This window comes from Myxine glutinosa, chromosome 13, assembly GCF_964187855.1.
Source record: "Myxine glutinosa chromosome 13, kmMyxGlut1.1, whole genome shotgun sequence".
NCBI classification, from domain to species: domain Eukaryota; kingdom Metazoa; phylum Chordata; class Myxini; order Myxiniformes; family Myxinidae; genus Myxine; species Myxine glutinosa.
Window position 1 is genome coordinate 58,550,507 of NC_136273.1, and position 15,242 is coordinate 58,565,748.

The 15,242-nt window shown below is 41.1% G+C and overlaps 1 protein-coding gene across 3 annotated transcripts in view; it reads right to left on the reverse strand.

The window, feature by feature from the left end:
• LOC137415939 (traf2 and NCK-interacting protein kinase-like) overlaps nt 1-15,242 on the reverse strand; it is a 353,089-nt gene that overhangs the window by 41,668 nt on the left and 296,179 nt on the right. For all 3 annotated transcript variants that reach the window (XR_013621224.1, XM_078767554.1, XM_078767553.1), the window contains exon 18: nt 4,808-4,866. Coding sequence is in view for 2 of the 3 variants with exons in the window: in XM_078767554.1 (XP_078623680.1) it covers nt 4,808-4,866 (59 nt within the window). In the remaining variant the exon portion in view is untranslated. The remainder of the gene's footprint in view (nt 1-4,807; nt 4,867-15,242) is intronic.

Genomic DNA, 15,242 nt, shown 5'->3' on the forward strand with positions numbered 1-15,242 from the left:
GCACATCGGATAATTTTTAGCCGAGTTACCTCAGACCGTGGGTTGGTAATTATATAATTCACACAGTGCAACACGTGCAGGCTGCTCCATGGAGCGACCTTGCGGGCTTATTTTAACTCCAATTTAATTTCTGTTTCCACTTTTAGTGAGAAGTAGGGGTCTGTGCAACCATTCATGAACTTTATTTGGTGCAAATCGGATAATTTTTGGCCGAGTTACCTCAGATAATTATATTGGTAATTGTTGGTAATTGGTAATTATATAATTCACACTGCCGGTGGGGGACATGTATTGCAGCGCAATACTCAGAATGCTTGTTTTTCATGTATCGACTCGTATCATAAACACTCAAGTTGGCTAATGTAGTAGATACATTCTGGCTTGTGGGATATGTTGTCGAGATTACTCCTCAGCCACCATGGAGTAGCTATATGCAGGTAGCGATGAGAGGAGGTGTTTATGATAAAAGTAGAGTGAAAGGGCGGTCTTTCATTAATTTAGAATTTAGATCCCAGCAAACGCAATACCATTTATACTGCCTTACACTTTACCCGAAAGGAGTGTGAAAGGCAGGGTATACTCACATATCCTGTAACATTTGACCAGCCTCTTTACATTAAGGCAGCAGAGATTGTGGCAGCATCAGAGGAATTTTTGGTTCACGAGTTATCAAACAGAGTGACCACTATATTCGTCATGGGTGTGTGTCTGTGTGTCTGTCTGTCCGCAGCATAACTACCCGATGATATCATCCGATCTTGATGAAACTTGGGTGGGAGGTTGATATCATGATCTAGTTGTGCCCTGCATAGAGTGGGCGTATTGCGCCCATTGTGGGCGGAGCCACGCCCAAAAAAGATGTCTTTTTAGGGGGTAATCGAGTTCAAGCTACATCTTCTCCGAGGGGTTTGGTGGAATCTGACAGGGGTTTCGGTATTTGGTTAGACCAATGTCATGTGTCTAGCCCCACGGAGCTCGATTTTTCATTTTCGCCCCAAGGTCAAGGTCACAAGGTCACGAAATTTAGAAAAGTCGATTATTTAATGGTTTTATTACATTGTTTGCTTCCTGATAGGGTGAAATGTCGTACATGATCTTATATTATCACAAACATCATGAAATACAAGTTTTCCAACAAATTTCAGAATCTTCGACCTTGAAGGACTTTGAAGGTCACAAAGGTCAAATTTTCAAAGTTGTCGGAATCGAACCACATTTTTGGTATTGTGTAGCTAACTAACCTCATAACTGATTATACATTATTTTATATCTCATTTCAAGGTCAGTAACCTTCGTTTTGACATTTCAAGGTCACAAAGGTCAAATTTTCAAAGTTGTCGGAATCGAACCAAATTTTTGGTATTGTGTAGCTAACTAACCTCATAACTGATTATACATTATTTTCTATCTCATTTCAAGGTCAGTAACCTTCGTTTTGACATTTCAAGGTCACAAAGGTCAAATTTTCAAAGTTGTCGGAATCAAACCGAATTTTCGGTATTGTGTAGCTAACTAGTCTCATAACAGATAATGCATTCCTATTTATATATTTTAAACGTCAGTTTTGACATTTGTCATTGAATACCGCTCGCTTGTGACCCATCGTCATCTCCTGACTTGTGAAACATTTAAATTCGACTTAGTACCTTCCACTTACTCCTGTCTTACATGGGTTCCACTGGGAATATTATGTGTGGGAGTGGCCTTGAACAACTGTGGGAATTGGTATATGCAAAGGGCTCGGTTGTGCATACAAGAAGTGGCATGCATACTCATACTCACGTGATTTGTGTGCACATTTTCTAACCCAGCTAGCATTCGCTAAAAATTTCCTTGAAACACCAGGTTGTAAGGATAAAATCGACCTGGAACGATTGAATATACTGTACAAGTCTTCGCTCTTTCACGAGCCTCGATCTTGTATACAAAAAAAAAAGAAAAAAAAAAAAGTCTCGACTCGATTAGGAGCGGCATCCCGATTAAATAGTTAGTTCACGAAGAGTGTGTCAAACAAGTTAGCAACAATATCTCTGAATTATGTGAATATGCTGACGGCATGAGCAGGACCACTAAACTCTGAATTCAGTACTATAAACAAGTATCTCTCGTGTATGTTCATACGGGCTGAGAGAACAGGTGACTGACAACTCCATATTTACTGTATCAGGCAGCAGGACGTCTTGCTTATGCCAAGTCAGTCCATTTGTGTATCCAACAAATGATGGAACTTCCAGACAAGATGTCTGCGGAGGAGTATGACCAGTTCACCAAGAAGGGCTGCTTAACAATTCGGCTATCAGACAAGTTCTGGAATCGAGTATTCTCAGACCATATACCATTGAGCAGTTCCTCATGTGGCTATTGGCGTCCCCATCTGCATCGCATTGGAGAAGTTCACAGCAGTGTACTCAGGAACATTGGAACAGCATAACGATCTGTATCCAGGCAGTGAGCTCAAAGATAACACTGATCTGAGTTGCTTCATTCAGTGACTAGAGGCTCATCCACCATGCGTTTTACATGAATCAGGGCTGGGATTGCAGCAGATAGTTCTGTGAACTGTGATAGTGCTGTCCAGATCGATCAGTCTGAAATTATCAAAAGTATGGGCAAGATCTATGCCGAGATCACCCTTTTTTTGTATACAAGATCGAGGCTCGTGTAAGAGCTAACAACAATCACAAAAAATAACAACAAACGGACACACAAAACATACAATAAAGAGAGCGGGAGACAAGATGGGGAGAGAGAGAGAGGGAAGCACACTAGTCCAACAGCAGAGAACAGGGACAACGGAAGATCTGTGGGAGGGAGGGGACTTGGGGGAAGGAGGCATGGGAAGGCGGGGTGGGGGCGAGTATAAAACACATGGACACTGCTGGAACTTCCAGGAAAGAAAAAAGTCGGTATTAAAAAAAAAAAAGCAGAAGTGGATCCGGGGTGAAATTAGTGGGGGTAGAAGAGATCAAGGTTTTGGATGGGGGAAGATAAGAGATGGTGGTGAACAGCTGTTTTAAAGACCTGGAGGGAGGAGTGGGATTGAAGAGAGTGTGGGAGTTTGTTCCAGAGGTGGGAGAAAAGAGGAATGAAGGAGTGAAGGTGAGCAGAGAGTCTAGATTTTGTCAATTTCACCAGATAAACCCTACCCCATGAAGGTAAAGTAAAACACAATCAAAGTACTAGGGGATGAAGTTGTCAACCCTTCCTTGCTCTTCAATAGTTTACACTGTATTCTGAACACAAGTTCTGAGTGGGAAACTTTTCTCCAGGATGAAATAGCTCCACAATCCCACTCACTCTTTTTAGATAGCCAGCTGCAGAAAACAACAAAAAGTGCTCTGGGGACGACGGCGAAGCCTCTAGTCGGCAGTCAGAAAACAATTCCTGATGATTCCATTTTTGTTGGATGGGGGTCATCTGCTCCATGCTGTAGTTTGGCCACAACCTGCGACATACCAGGAAGCTTTTGTGTTCTACAAGTCCTACATTCTCAGTCGTTACAAAGTAATTACAGAACCCTCTGCCCTCTCTGTGTCCCCCCCCCACCCCCCCCCCTGCGCTCCAGGTATCTGCAGGGCATATGCAGTCCACCATCAACCCCCTTCTAGTGAAACTCCCAAATTTCAGAATCACTGCAGCTCACCACTACTCATTTGTTCCTCTTTGTTCAACCTCATTTGTTCCTCCTATTTTTTTCATGTAGAACCAACTTTCACATTGTCCTCAACGTCATTCTTCAATCGCTCCAAGTCTTGCCAAGATTGTCACAGACTAACTGGATGCTCCCTAGAGACTTATCAACTTTGTCATCTATGCATGTAAAACAGGGTGCGAGAAGGCATATGGATGCCTTCGAGAAGGCATATGGAAGGCATATGGAAAGCAGGATTGATGTGTTCAGAAACGTGCATCAATTGCATGGGCATGTGATGTTGTAATGCACTGGATGTCGAGAGCCTTGGAGGTAGATAAATTGATAACTAATGCAAGCGAGATTCTAAAGACATAATGTGGCAAGCAAGTCCACATTTCAGTCAATTGTGCACTTTTGTGCACAATCTGCATTGCTTAAGTGAAAATAAGATGTTGAGTATGTATACCAAGTTTTATCAAATTCAAATGATTCAAAAATGCTGTGGACTGACAGACTGACATCCAAATATTATCCGATTGGTCAAAAATTTTAATCAGGTGGTTCACTCGATACTTGAGTATATATAGCAAGTTTCATCGAAACGCATCCATAACTTTTTTTTCAAAAATGTCATTTTCGGAGAGACAGACAAACGGGCCTCTTTCCGAATATAGTCTGCATACCCCAATTTTTACCTGCGCCACTGAAGGTGTACGGGGATATATTTTCACCCCCGTCTGTCTGTGAACAGGATATCTCAAAAAGGTGTGGATGGATTTGGACGAAACTTGGTGGGCAGGTTGCGTTTGTGATACGCACTAATTGATTAGATTTTGGTGAAGATCTGGATCCTCAGAAACAGGACTCAGAAAAACCCACAAGACTCAGAAACAATCTCATTCTCTTTATAGGATTAAGATTCTCTCATTGCATACATTAAAGTCACAAAATACTCATTCTTTCTCCAAGTCGAAGATGGAAGAATGACTCCATATAATTTAATGAGCCCAAATAGTTTGCCAATTTAGCCTTCTGTCGCCTCATCTCATTGCCTTTCCCAATGAGCCGAGAGTTCACATATCTAAAGGCCAAGGGTGTGTTGGTAAAAAAATATCCAAGGGAACCATGGTGCCTGAGCTGGATTTTAACAACAAACAACACATGGGGACTTACCGCTGGGCGGCCTGGCCTGGACATTTCCTCTTGACGTCTGGGACTGTCTCTTGGTGATTCTGAGGATTGCAAGAAAGAAAGTAATCAAGAAAAATAATAATTATCATTGCTATCACAATTTGAAATAACAAAACAAATCGAAACACAATAACCATTACGCAACCACCTGTGACTTTATTCATCACCATATTTTTATATAATCATTGCATCTTATGCAATGATTGCATAAGATTGCAAGCCTCGTAATAATGCTTTTGTTACATCAATGTGGTTCTGGCAAACTAAAACACATCATGGGATTGCAATTTTGTATTATCATTCATGCAGGATGAAGTCCACATGGGTTAGAATCCACCAACTCCACACACCTATTACACAGGTAGCTTCATGGTATCTTTCACAAGAACTAGAATATAATACAAGACACACGCACGCACACACGGATGCAGGCACACCGAGACAGAGCTCCTTCTATATCTATACAAGAAAAGAGCCGTTTGTCTGTTTGTGTGCGTGTGTCTGTGTCGCCGTTTTTCTCAGAGATGGCTGAATAGATCTTCGTCAAACTTTCAGTGGTTCATCAGTGAATGCCCAAGAGTGTTTTAGGAAGAATTTTTTTTGAAAAAAAAAGTTCATTTTTTGGGGATTTAAAAAAAATCGCTTTATAGTGCCTGAGCCTTTGTAGCTACATGAAAGGTAATATTAAAGTATTCAGATCATTTCAGAAAGTATTCAGACCCCTTCACTTTTTTCACATTTTGTTATGTTGCAGCCTTATGCTGAAATCGTTTAAATTCATTTTTTCCCTCATCAATCTACACTCAATACTCCATAATGACAAAGAGAATACAGGATTTTAGAAAGTTTTGCACATTTATTAAAAATAAAAAACTGAAATATCACATTGACATAAGTATTCAGACCCTTTGCTATGACACTTGAAATTTAGCTCAGGTGCCTCCCATTTCTCTTGATCATCTTTGAGATGTTTCTACACCTTGATTGGAGTCCACTTGTGGTAAATTCAATTGATTGGACATGATTTGGAAAGGCACACACCTGTCTATATAAGGTCTCACAGCTGACAATGCATATCAGAGCAAAAACCAAGCCATGAGGTCGAAAGAACTGCCTGCAGAGCTCAGAGACAGGATTGTGTCGAGGCACATATCTGGGGAAGCCTACAAAAAAAAAAATCCTTCTGCATTGAAGGTTCCCAAGAGCACAGTGGCTTCCATAATTCTTAAATGGAAGAAGATTGGAACACCCAGGACTCTTTCTAGAGCTGGCCGCCCGGCCGTGGCCAGACGGAAGGCAAACAGTTCAATCTTGGTTTCATCAGACCACAGAAACTTGTTTCTCACAGTCTGAGAGTCCTTTACGTGCTTTTTTTTTGCAAACATCAAGCGGGCTTTCATGTGTCTTTCACTGAGGAGAGGCTTCCGTCTGGCCACTCTGCCATAAAGCCCAGATCGGTGGAGTGTTGCAGTGATGTTTGTCCTTCTGGAAGTTTCTCCCATCTCCACACAGGATCTCTGGAGCTCAGTCAGAGTGACCATCGGGTTCTTGTTCACCTCTCTTACCAAGGCCCTTCTCTCCTGATTGCTCAGTTTGGCCGAGCGGCCAACTTGTTCCGCTTGATGAGAGCTACATTGCATTAAAAATTCAAGTCGATCCATGCAGTGGTTCAAGAGTTACAAGCTTTATAAAATTTAACTTCCATTATTTATTGCGGCCAAACCATGTGAATTATCAAAACGTCTCAAGTAACATTGAAACATCCCCCCATGAGGAACATTTGTGTAAAGGTTCCACTCGATATCTCCACAAATTATGGAGGTGATACCATTTCTAGTTTGAGCTTTAAAACGTCATAACTCTGAAACCATGTGTCGGATGACGTCGTGCTCGTTGACTTTTTTGTTCGTCATGGGTATGTGAATATGCATGCCAAGTTTGGGCTCGATCCGTTCAGCCGTTGCGGAGAAAAAGGGGTTTTTGTGTTTTTTCACGAAAACAAGATGGCGGCCGAACCATGTGACGTATGACTTCGAAATATTTTGCATTCTGAGTTTTTTTTAACGAAGCATTTGGGAAAAAAATCCCATTTTCGGGGGAGAAAATTTTTTGTTTGACGAAATCTAACCTCTTAACGTTAGCATTTTTAATATACTTGATACACATGTATTTTGTTCCCATTGAAGAGTTCTTTAGAATGAGCCATACCTCAAATTTTTCCATTGAGCCGTTTCGGAGATACAGAGGGGCAAAGTTGAATGTGTTTTACAAGATGGCGCCCATACCACGTGACCTATGACGTCATAATTAGCATTAAAAAATTATAGGGGCCAAGGCGATCATTTGATGAAAATTTCCTGTCAATCCGACCAGCGGTTGCTGAGAACATTAATTATGAAGTTTTCGGAGGTGCAAAATAGGGCGGGAGATTAATAAGAAAAACTCTAGCAGTAATAATAGGTTACTCTCCATTTCATGGAGAGTAAACCTAATAATAGCCCACTTCCCCAAGGCGTTTTTCCTGCAGCGATAACGTGTATAAATAGCTTCTAGTTCTAATGGCGTTTCTGTGGGAGCAACGGCTTTTCCAGGAAGTAAAAATATTACAAACCACAAACACGTATGCTTAGCTTTTTAAACAGTCGCTAATGCTCTTTATAACACTAAATGAAGAAATTTGGAGGAATCCCGACATTCGTGAAGAAAGGTTTACTTGCAGAACTGAGCGAAGATCTACTGCACTAAATACACCCACAAATGTAGGGTTAATAACATGGCCCCTTCTGCCGCTACCGTGGCATCTTTCGTAGTGAACTTTTGAAACTCGCTCCTGCTGTTTCATACGAAACTGAAAGGGAGAAGCTCAGGATGTGCTCATTTACCAAGCGGCTTGCTAGCGCTTGTCAAGCCAGCCGTTCCTTAACGGTTTTGAATGGAGTGCTTGCTCAAATGCTTAAACCGCTTGGTGATCTCTCCACAAGAAACTTGGTAAATGAACACACACCCAATGATCTAATAAATCTTATAAATGATCTAATAAAATGATCTAATAAATTCTTGAGATCCAACCATAGATCGACTGTAATCTACATACCCCAAATATTGAGGTACCTTGTTAACAAAAATGCCAAGGACCGTTACACTGTGGACAAAAGCACAATTTTTTCACCAAAGCTTTGCCCATGTATAAGGATCAAAAAGAGGGTAAGCTCCAAAAAATCTGATGACAGGAAGTGTATTTAATGACGTCATAATGACGTCACAATAGACTCGCAATATATTAGCGCAAATTAATGTATAACATAAGGTTGTGAAGTACCGTGCCGAGATTTTGTCATTAATTTAATATTTCAAGAAACAGGTAATTGATATATAAGCCTTTTTAAGCTCACTATGTTGCAGTGATGTCATTACTCAAATGTGTAAAAAAATAAAATAAATAAAACAAAACAAATGAAAATAAAACATAAGAATTAGGGGATAAATGCAAGGGTGCCTGGTCTCAAATGTGATTTAAGACCATGATCAAACAATACATTCCCTGGAATATACGCGATCTTAGTCTAGCTATTCAAATTTAGAAATGCAAGAAACCAATAAAAGTATTTATGAATTTTCTATCAAATTACAGCATTGGAACGTATAATATTGGTTTGGATATTGTACTTTTTATGCTTATGTGGACTATTTCCTTTCAATTTAAGGTCATCCTGGATTGGAGTGCTTGCATAATCTGCAAGAAAACTACACCGGAAAAACTATCTTGTCCACAGAAAGGATTTAAACGTAATGCCAGAGAAGTATACGCTGCATTCCTGGGAAATGTTGAGGAGTTCAGAAAAATAAATGCACTGCCAGTTGATGTAGAATATGTAACAGAAGGAGCAGTAGAAACTTTTGTGAAAAATAATGCCTCATGGCATCGTTCTTGCCATCAGAAATTCAACAATTCCAAACTCAACAGACAAGTAATGAGGAAAAGAAAACATGAAGCCGAAGCTCTTGAGATGCGACGGTCAAAGCGGCAGTCGGTATTTGATGCCAAGTGTGTGTGCATCTTCTGTGAAAAAACAGGCGACCAAAAATTACACAACTTCCAAACATTTGGCGCTGATCAGTCCCTCAGAAAGATGGCAACTGATATGCAGGATGACCAACTCTTGTACAAAATAACAGGGGGTGTTTTAATCGCCCTAGAAGCCAAGTACCACCTGAACTGTTTAACACGATACAGAAACAGACATCGGGCTCATCGCCGTGAAGGTGTTTCTTCCAACACAGAAAGAGAATGAGCAGATGCCAGAGCGTTTGTGGAGTTGGTGTCTTATGTTGAGTTTGCCGTTGAGGATGGGACATACCTGTTCAAGTTTTCAGATCTTCATGAGATGTATGAACGCCGTCTTCAAAATCCTGGGCATGATGTGTCAAGTAACAAGAGCCGGTTGAAAAGCAGGCTTCTTGAGCACTTTGCCGACACCGGTGTGCAAGAACAGACAGATGGCAAGAACATTGTTCTTGTATTTCCAGAAGGCATGCAACAAATGCTGAAAGATGCTCTGCATGAACATGACTATCAATCAGAAGCGCTACTTTTTGCAAAAGTAGCAAAAATATGCAGAGAAGAAATGTTTGGAGAAACACATTTCAAGTTTTCTGGCAGTTTCCCCCCTAAGTGCCAGACAATGCTTCCCAGTCTTACACTCCTGTCATCAATGATCCTTTATGGACCAAACTTGAAGAGCGATGTTGATGACACACAGGCTTCTCAAACAATCGCCCAGTTGTTCCTCCACAATTCAAAGAAAAGGTGCACGAAACTGGCTACTCCCAAACGACAGTCTCCTGAGAGAGAACCTCCACTTCCAGTATACATTGGCTTGAATATCCACACATTGACAAGGAACAGAACACTCAGTGATCAACTGGCTAAACTAGGGTTGAGCATCTCATACAGCCGGGTTCTGCAACTGGAGAATAAATTGTCATCTGCAATGTGTGACCAATTCACTGCTGACCAAATTGTGTGCCCATCTATTCTCAGGAAAGGTCTCTTCACTGTTGGTGCACTGGATAACATCGACCATAATCCCTCTTCCACTACAGCCAAAGGATCGTTCCATGGAAGTGGTATAAGTGTCATCCAATTTCCTACACAAGATAATCTCGGACGTGTTCGGGTGGCAACTTGCTTTCTTCCTGCAAATCCAAATGAGAAACCTCACCTTCTAGATTCGTTTAGCATAATTCAATCAGTACATCTGAAAGCATCAAATACCAGTGTACCACAGGTCATCATGACACCTGTAAATGGGAGGCTTGAAGAAGCAAAAGAAAAGGAGGAGAAATGGATTCAGCATGCTTCCAAGCTTCTCGACGGAAATGCAAGTGAGAAGGGAGACACTATCTCATGGGCTGCCTATCATGCATCTCAGCAATCACCTCCGCTCGATCCCCCTGCCTTGATTGCTCTCCTACCACTATTTCAAGAGAAGGCAGACTCACCAGCCATGATCAAGCACGCCATGAACATATTTAAGTCCATCACAGAGTTCCTCAACCCTGGCCAGATTCCAGTACTCACTTGTGACTGTCCAATTTTTGCGAACTGCAAGTATATTCAATGGACCTGGCCTGCAACTCACGGTGAAAATGAATTCCTGATCATGTTTGGTGGGTTCCATTTGGAGAAGGCCTTGTGGAATGCACTGGGAGATTTCCTAGATCAGAGTGGCTGGACTGTAGCTCTAACTGATTCAGGTGTAGCAACATCTGGTACAGCTAACTCTTTCATCAATGCCGCTCATGTGACACGGACACGACATGCCCACCAAGTGACTGCCTTAGCTCTATCACGGTTACAACAAGAAGCATATGAGCAAGCTGCTGTGTCCAGTGACAGTGAGACATTTGAGGCCTGGAGACTGGCTATGGCAAAGAAGAGTCCGACTTTCCAGTACTGGGACATAGTGCTGCGAACAGAGATCTTGATCATGATATTCATTCGTGCGCACAGAGAGAAAGACTTTCTTCTCTGTGTTGAGTCTCTTCAAAGTCTCATGTTTCTATTTTTTGCACTGGACCACTACAACTACTGCCGTTGGGTTTCCGTCCACCTCCGAGACATGCAATCCTTGCCAGCCACTCTAACAAAGGACTTCCAGAAGCACTGGGTTGTGAACAAAACACAAAAGAGGTTTTCCGCACTTCCCATCGATCAAGTCCACGAACAAGAGAATGGCAAAGTAAAAGGCAAGGGTGGAGCTGTGGGCCTAACCGAAAATCCAGATGCCTTCCGACACTGGATGATAGCTGGTGCAGAGCAAGCCAGGCTGCTGACCCAATATGAAAGTGACTACCTACCTGAAGAGGACCCTGAAGTAAAGTACCAACATCATGAAGAAGGTCAATCAGTGCAAGCAGCCTTTCGAAATCAAACTAACAGCCTCATCCAGACGATCAGTGAATACGGTAATCCTTTCCTTGATGATCATTCTGACTTGGTGGTCTTGCACTCTCGTGACTGTGCCGATGAATCACTTGTGGAGACAGTTCAGAGTATCGAGGCATTAGGTTCTGAGCAGTACCAAACATTCAGACGGGAAGTCTTCATCGATAAAACAAAATTCATTCATGCACCAATCAAGAAGAATTCGCTCCCGCTCTCCAAGACACCAATGAAGGCAAAGGGGATTCCTAAAACTAAAAAGATCGCTGCTCTCCAGAATGATGTTAGTCTATTTGGTCGTCTGTACATAGCAAACCAGCTACGTGAAGGTGACCCAGGTGTATTTTTCTGCCACGAGAATCAGCCGTACCCCCCTTCTATATCAAATTCTGGAAGACTACGGATAACAGCAGCCAAGTCTAAATTGCTGACGTGCTTAGACCTTAACGGACAAGGAGAACCATTGGCACGATTTGACTGTAAGATCTTTGATGGTGCCGCTCTGGTCCATGGATTGCCTACGTCCTCTGCGTCTACATTTGATGACTATGCCAGAACAATTTTTCAGCCCTTTCTTCACCGTGAACTGCAAGGAGTGAAGAGACTGGATTTGGTGTGGGACAGGTATCTGCACAGCAGCATCAAGGAGTCCACTCGACAAAAGCGTGGCTGTGGTGTGCGCAGGAAGGTAGCACCTACGACCAGAATGCCAACCAAATGGAAAGACTTCCTCCGAGACAGCACTAACAAAGAGGAGCTATTCTCATTCCTTTCGCAGGTAGTGATTACAGAAGAGTGTCCTCATGACAAGGAGCTGTATGTCACCTCAGGTACTAATCATTTTCTAATCTATTCTCTGTTTAATTTGTTCATTATGATTGTGGTACTTATAATTCTAATAATTATTCATTTTAAGAAATAATAGACAAACAGATGATTTAAAATAATAAAATAACTCAATACTTTACTCGTGTATAATTCGCAGGTACATCAGTGATTTCCAGAGGCGATTGTGAGCCCATGATGGACTGCACACATGAAAAAGCGGATACCCGAATCATCGTTCATCTTCATCATGCAGTGGACAGAGAAGCAGAGAAGATTCTGATCCGAACAGTAGACACAGATGTTGTAGTCCTTCTCGTCGGTCAGCTTCCAGCTTTGCTCCATGATCATCCCGACATTGATGTGTGGGTGGCTTTTGGTATGGGCAAGAATTTCTGCCATTACAATATCAACACTATCTGTCAGAATCTTGGAGAAGACAAATCCCGAGCCCTACCCCTCTTCCATGCGTTCACAGGATGTGACACTACTTCTTGCTTCCTTGATAAAGGGAAAAGAAGTACTTGGAAGGTCTGGAAATCTCATCCCGATGTGACAGGTGCATTCCTTCACATTGTAGAAAATCCATTTCAACCGGTCGATGTCTCATCAGCACACATCCAGTGTCTTGAACGATTTACAGTGCTTATGTATGACGTGACAAGCAATCTAGTCTCTGTCAACGATGCACGCAGAGAGCTTTTCTGCAAGAAAAAGAGAAGTTTGGAGAAGATCCCCCCGACTCAGGTATCTATTAGGCTTACCCTCCTCTATTCATTTTTCTATTTATAAAGAAATCGACCTTTACTTTTCATGAAGTTATACACCAATTTTCAAAGGCAATATTCAGTAACATAACCATCCTTGAACTGTGACTCTTGGTTAGTTGTATTCATTAATTGGTATGTAGGTAATATTCTCAGAAATTTAAATGAAAATTATGAACATTCCAACTGTAACATTTTAACGAAAAAAAAATGTTTGAAACTTCAACAATTTTGTACATGACTGCAACAGCAGAACTGACAAGTTAATTCATTTTTATTCACTTAGGATGCCTTGCTCCAACATATCAAGAGGGTGGTATACGAAGGTGGCATCTGGACCACAAGTCGTCAGGCACAGCCTACGGTTCCCTCCCTGGAGGGGTGGGGATGGACAATGCAGAATGACCACTGGGTCCCTGTTTGGATGACCATCCCGGAAGCAGCTAAAGCATGCAAAGAGCTCATCAAATGTGGTTGCAAGTCAGAAGCCGGTTGTGTCAGTCGTTGCAAGTGCACGAAAGCTGGTCTACCCTGCACAGAACTTTGCAGTTGTAACTGTCAGAAATAACTTGCTTGCAGCTACAGCTCATCACCGACACTATAGCTATCACACTTATTCCAGTTCTGTATGTTTCTATTTTGAAGAATGAATTACTTGCGTGAGGAAGTGGGAGCTGTCACTGTGTGTTTTTAACAAGGTAATAAAAATAATGACAGAAGAAACAACATGTAGGCCGATATGCTAATATTCTTTCGCATCTCAAGGAATCACTGCTACAAAATGGGACAGAATCACGAGTATTTGTATAATGTATATGCATATACATTTGATGCAACATATATAATTTTGTGTCATTTACCCCTTTCTTAAACCAGCTAACGACATAATGACGAAGTGTAACTAATAATAGCTCAGTCGAAATTACTGAAAAAAAATGCTCTAGTGGTGTTTTAAATTCTGTAACTCAACGGGAAGATTATTATGAACTCTCGATATGTGGATGTTAACTAATCAAACGAATTTGTGTGCAGACGAATCTAATAGTTTTTTTTTTGCTGGATGATGTCAGAATGATGTCATAAATCTTTTAAACATTGTCTAAGAAGAAAAATGACAATTGCAGTGAATTCCTTGACCTGGGAAACATATATTTCGATGTCAAAATACATTTAATAGCCTAGTTCTAACTAATTCATTTTTTAATTATGATTGCAAAATAATTCGCTTATGACGTCATAATGACATCATAAATCTTTTAAAGATTGTCTAAAATAAAAAATGAAAAGTGCATTGAAATCCCTGACCTCGGAACCATATATTTTGATGTTAAAATGCACTTAACACCTTAGTTCTAAGTCATTGATTTTTTTTTTAATATATGATTACATAATAATTAGCTGATGACATCATAATGACGTCAGATATTACACTTCCCATCATCATTTTTTTTGGAGCTTACTTTTTTTCTAGAAGGTATACCATGGAGATGCTTTGGTGAAAAGATTGTGCTTTTGTCCACCGTGTAACGACATTTTCACTATGGTACCGCACTAAAAGAGGAATGACCATTTTTTCTGCTCCCGTAGTGAGCGGCTGTACTAGAGATTAAAAAACGTTTAAATTTGTTGACCAGTGTTAGGGTTAACTATTTTAAAACTGCCACTCTTTCATGTAAGTGCTGAAAATTCTGTTTAAAGGACTATTTGAATGACGGATTTCTCCCTAGCAACAGTAGGTTATTTGCAGAAGTGTCACTGAAAACACACACATCGCATGCGCAAAACGCCTCATTAGCATTCATACATCATCCAGTATTGGCAAAAATATAGAATGTAGGATTTGAACCTGGATACCCTCCATCATGAGCCAATGGTTCCGATGGCAATGATACCAGACCGACCCACATTCAATTGAATTACAACCTCTCCTCCCACCCCCTCCAATCCTGCATAATCTCTAGCAATGTCGAGGCAGTACATCCCATTGGTATACTTGAAGAGTGAAGCAGAGACGGCCATAAAGCTGTAAATACATTTTCTGCAGCATTTCTCAACCGAATTAATAGATATCGTAAAAACACAACACATTCCAGGATCTTTGAATGAAGATGAATGTCTAAAGCATTTTTTTGAATCATATGGAGTGCAGGGGTGTTAAATGTTAGATGACGAAATGTGAAAACACAATTCCACTACGAGTCTTCTGAAAGCTGCCAAGTCGAGTGATACTGCCAAATGGATCCCAGGGAATTAAAGCTTCCTTGTGCCAAACCTATAGTTCTCTTTTCTGAAGATGATGAATTGATCAAAATTTTAAATGCTCATACATCGTGATGAAAAACATCAAATGTTAAGGATAACTCATGTCAAGGTCGGCCTC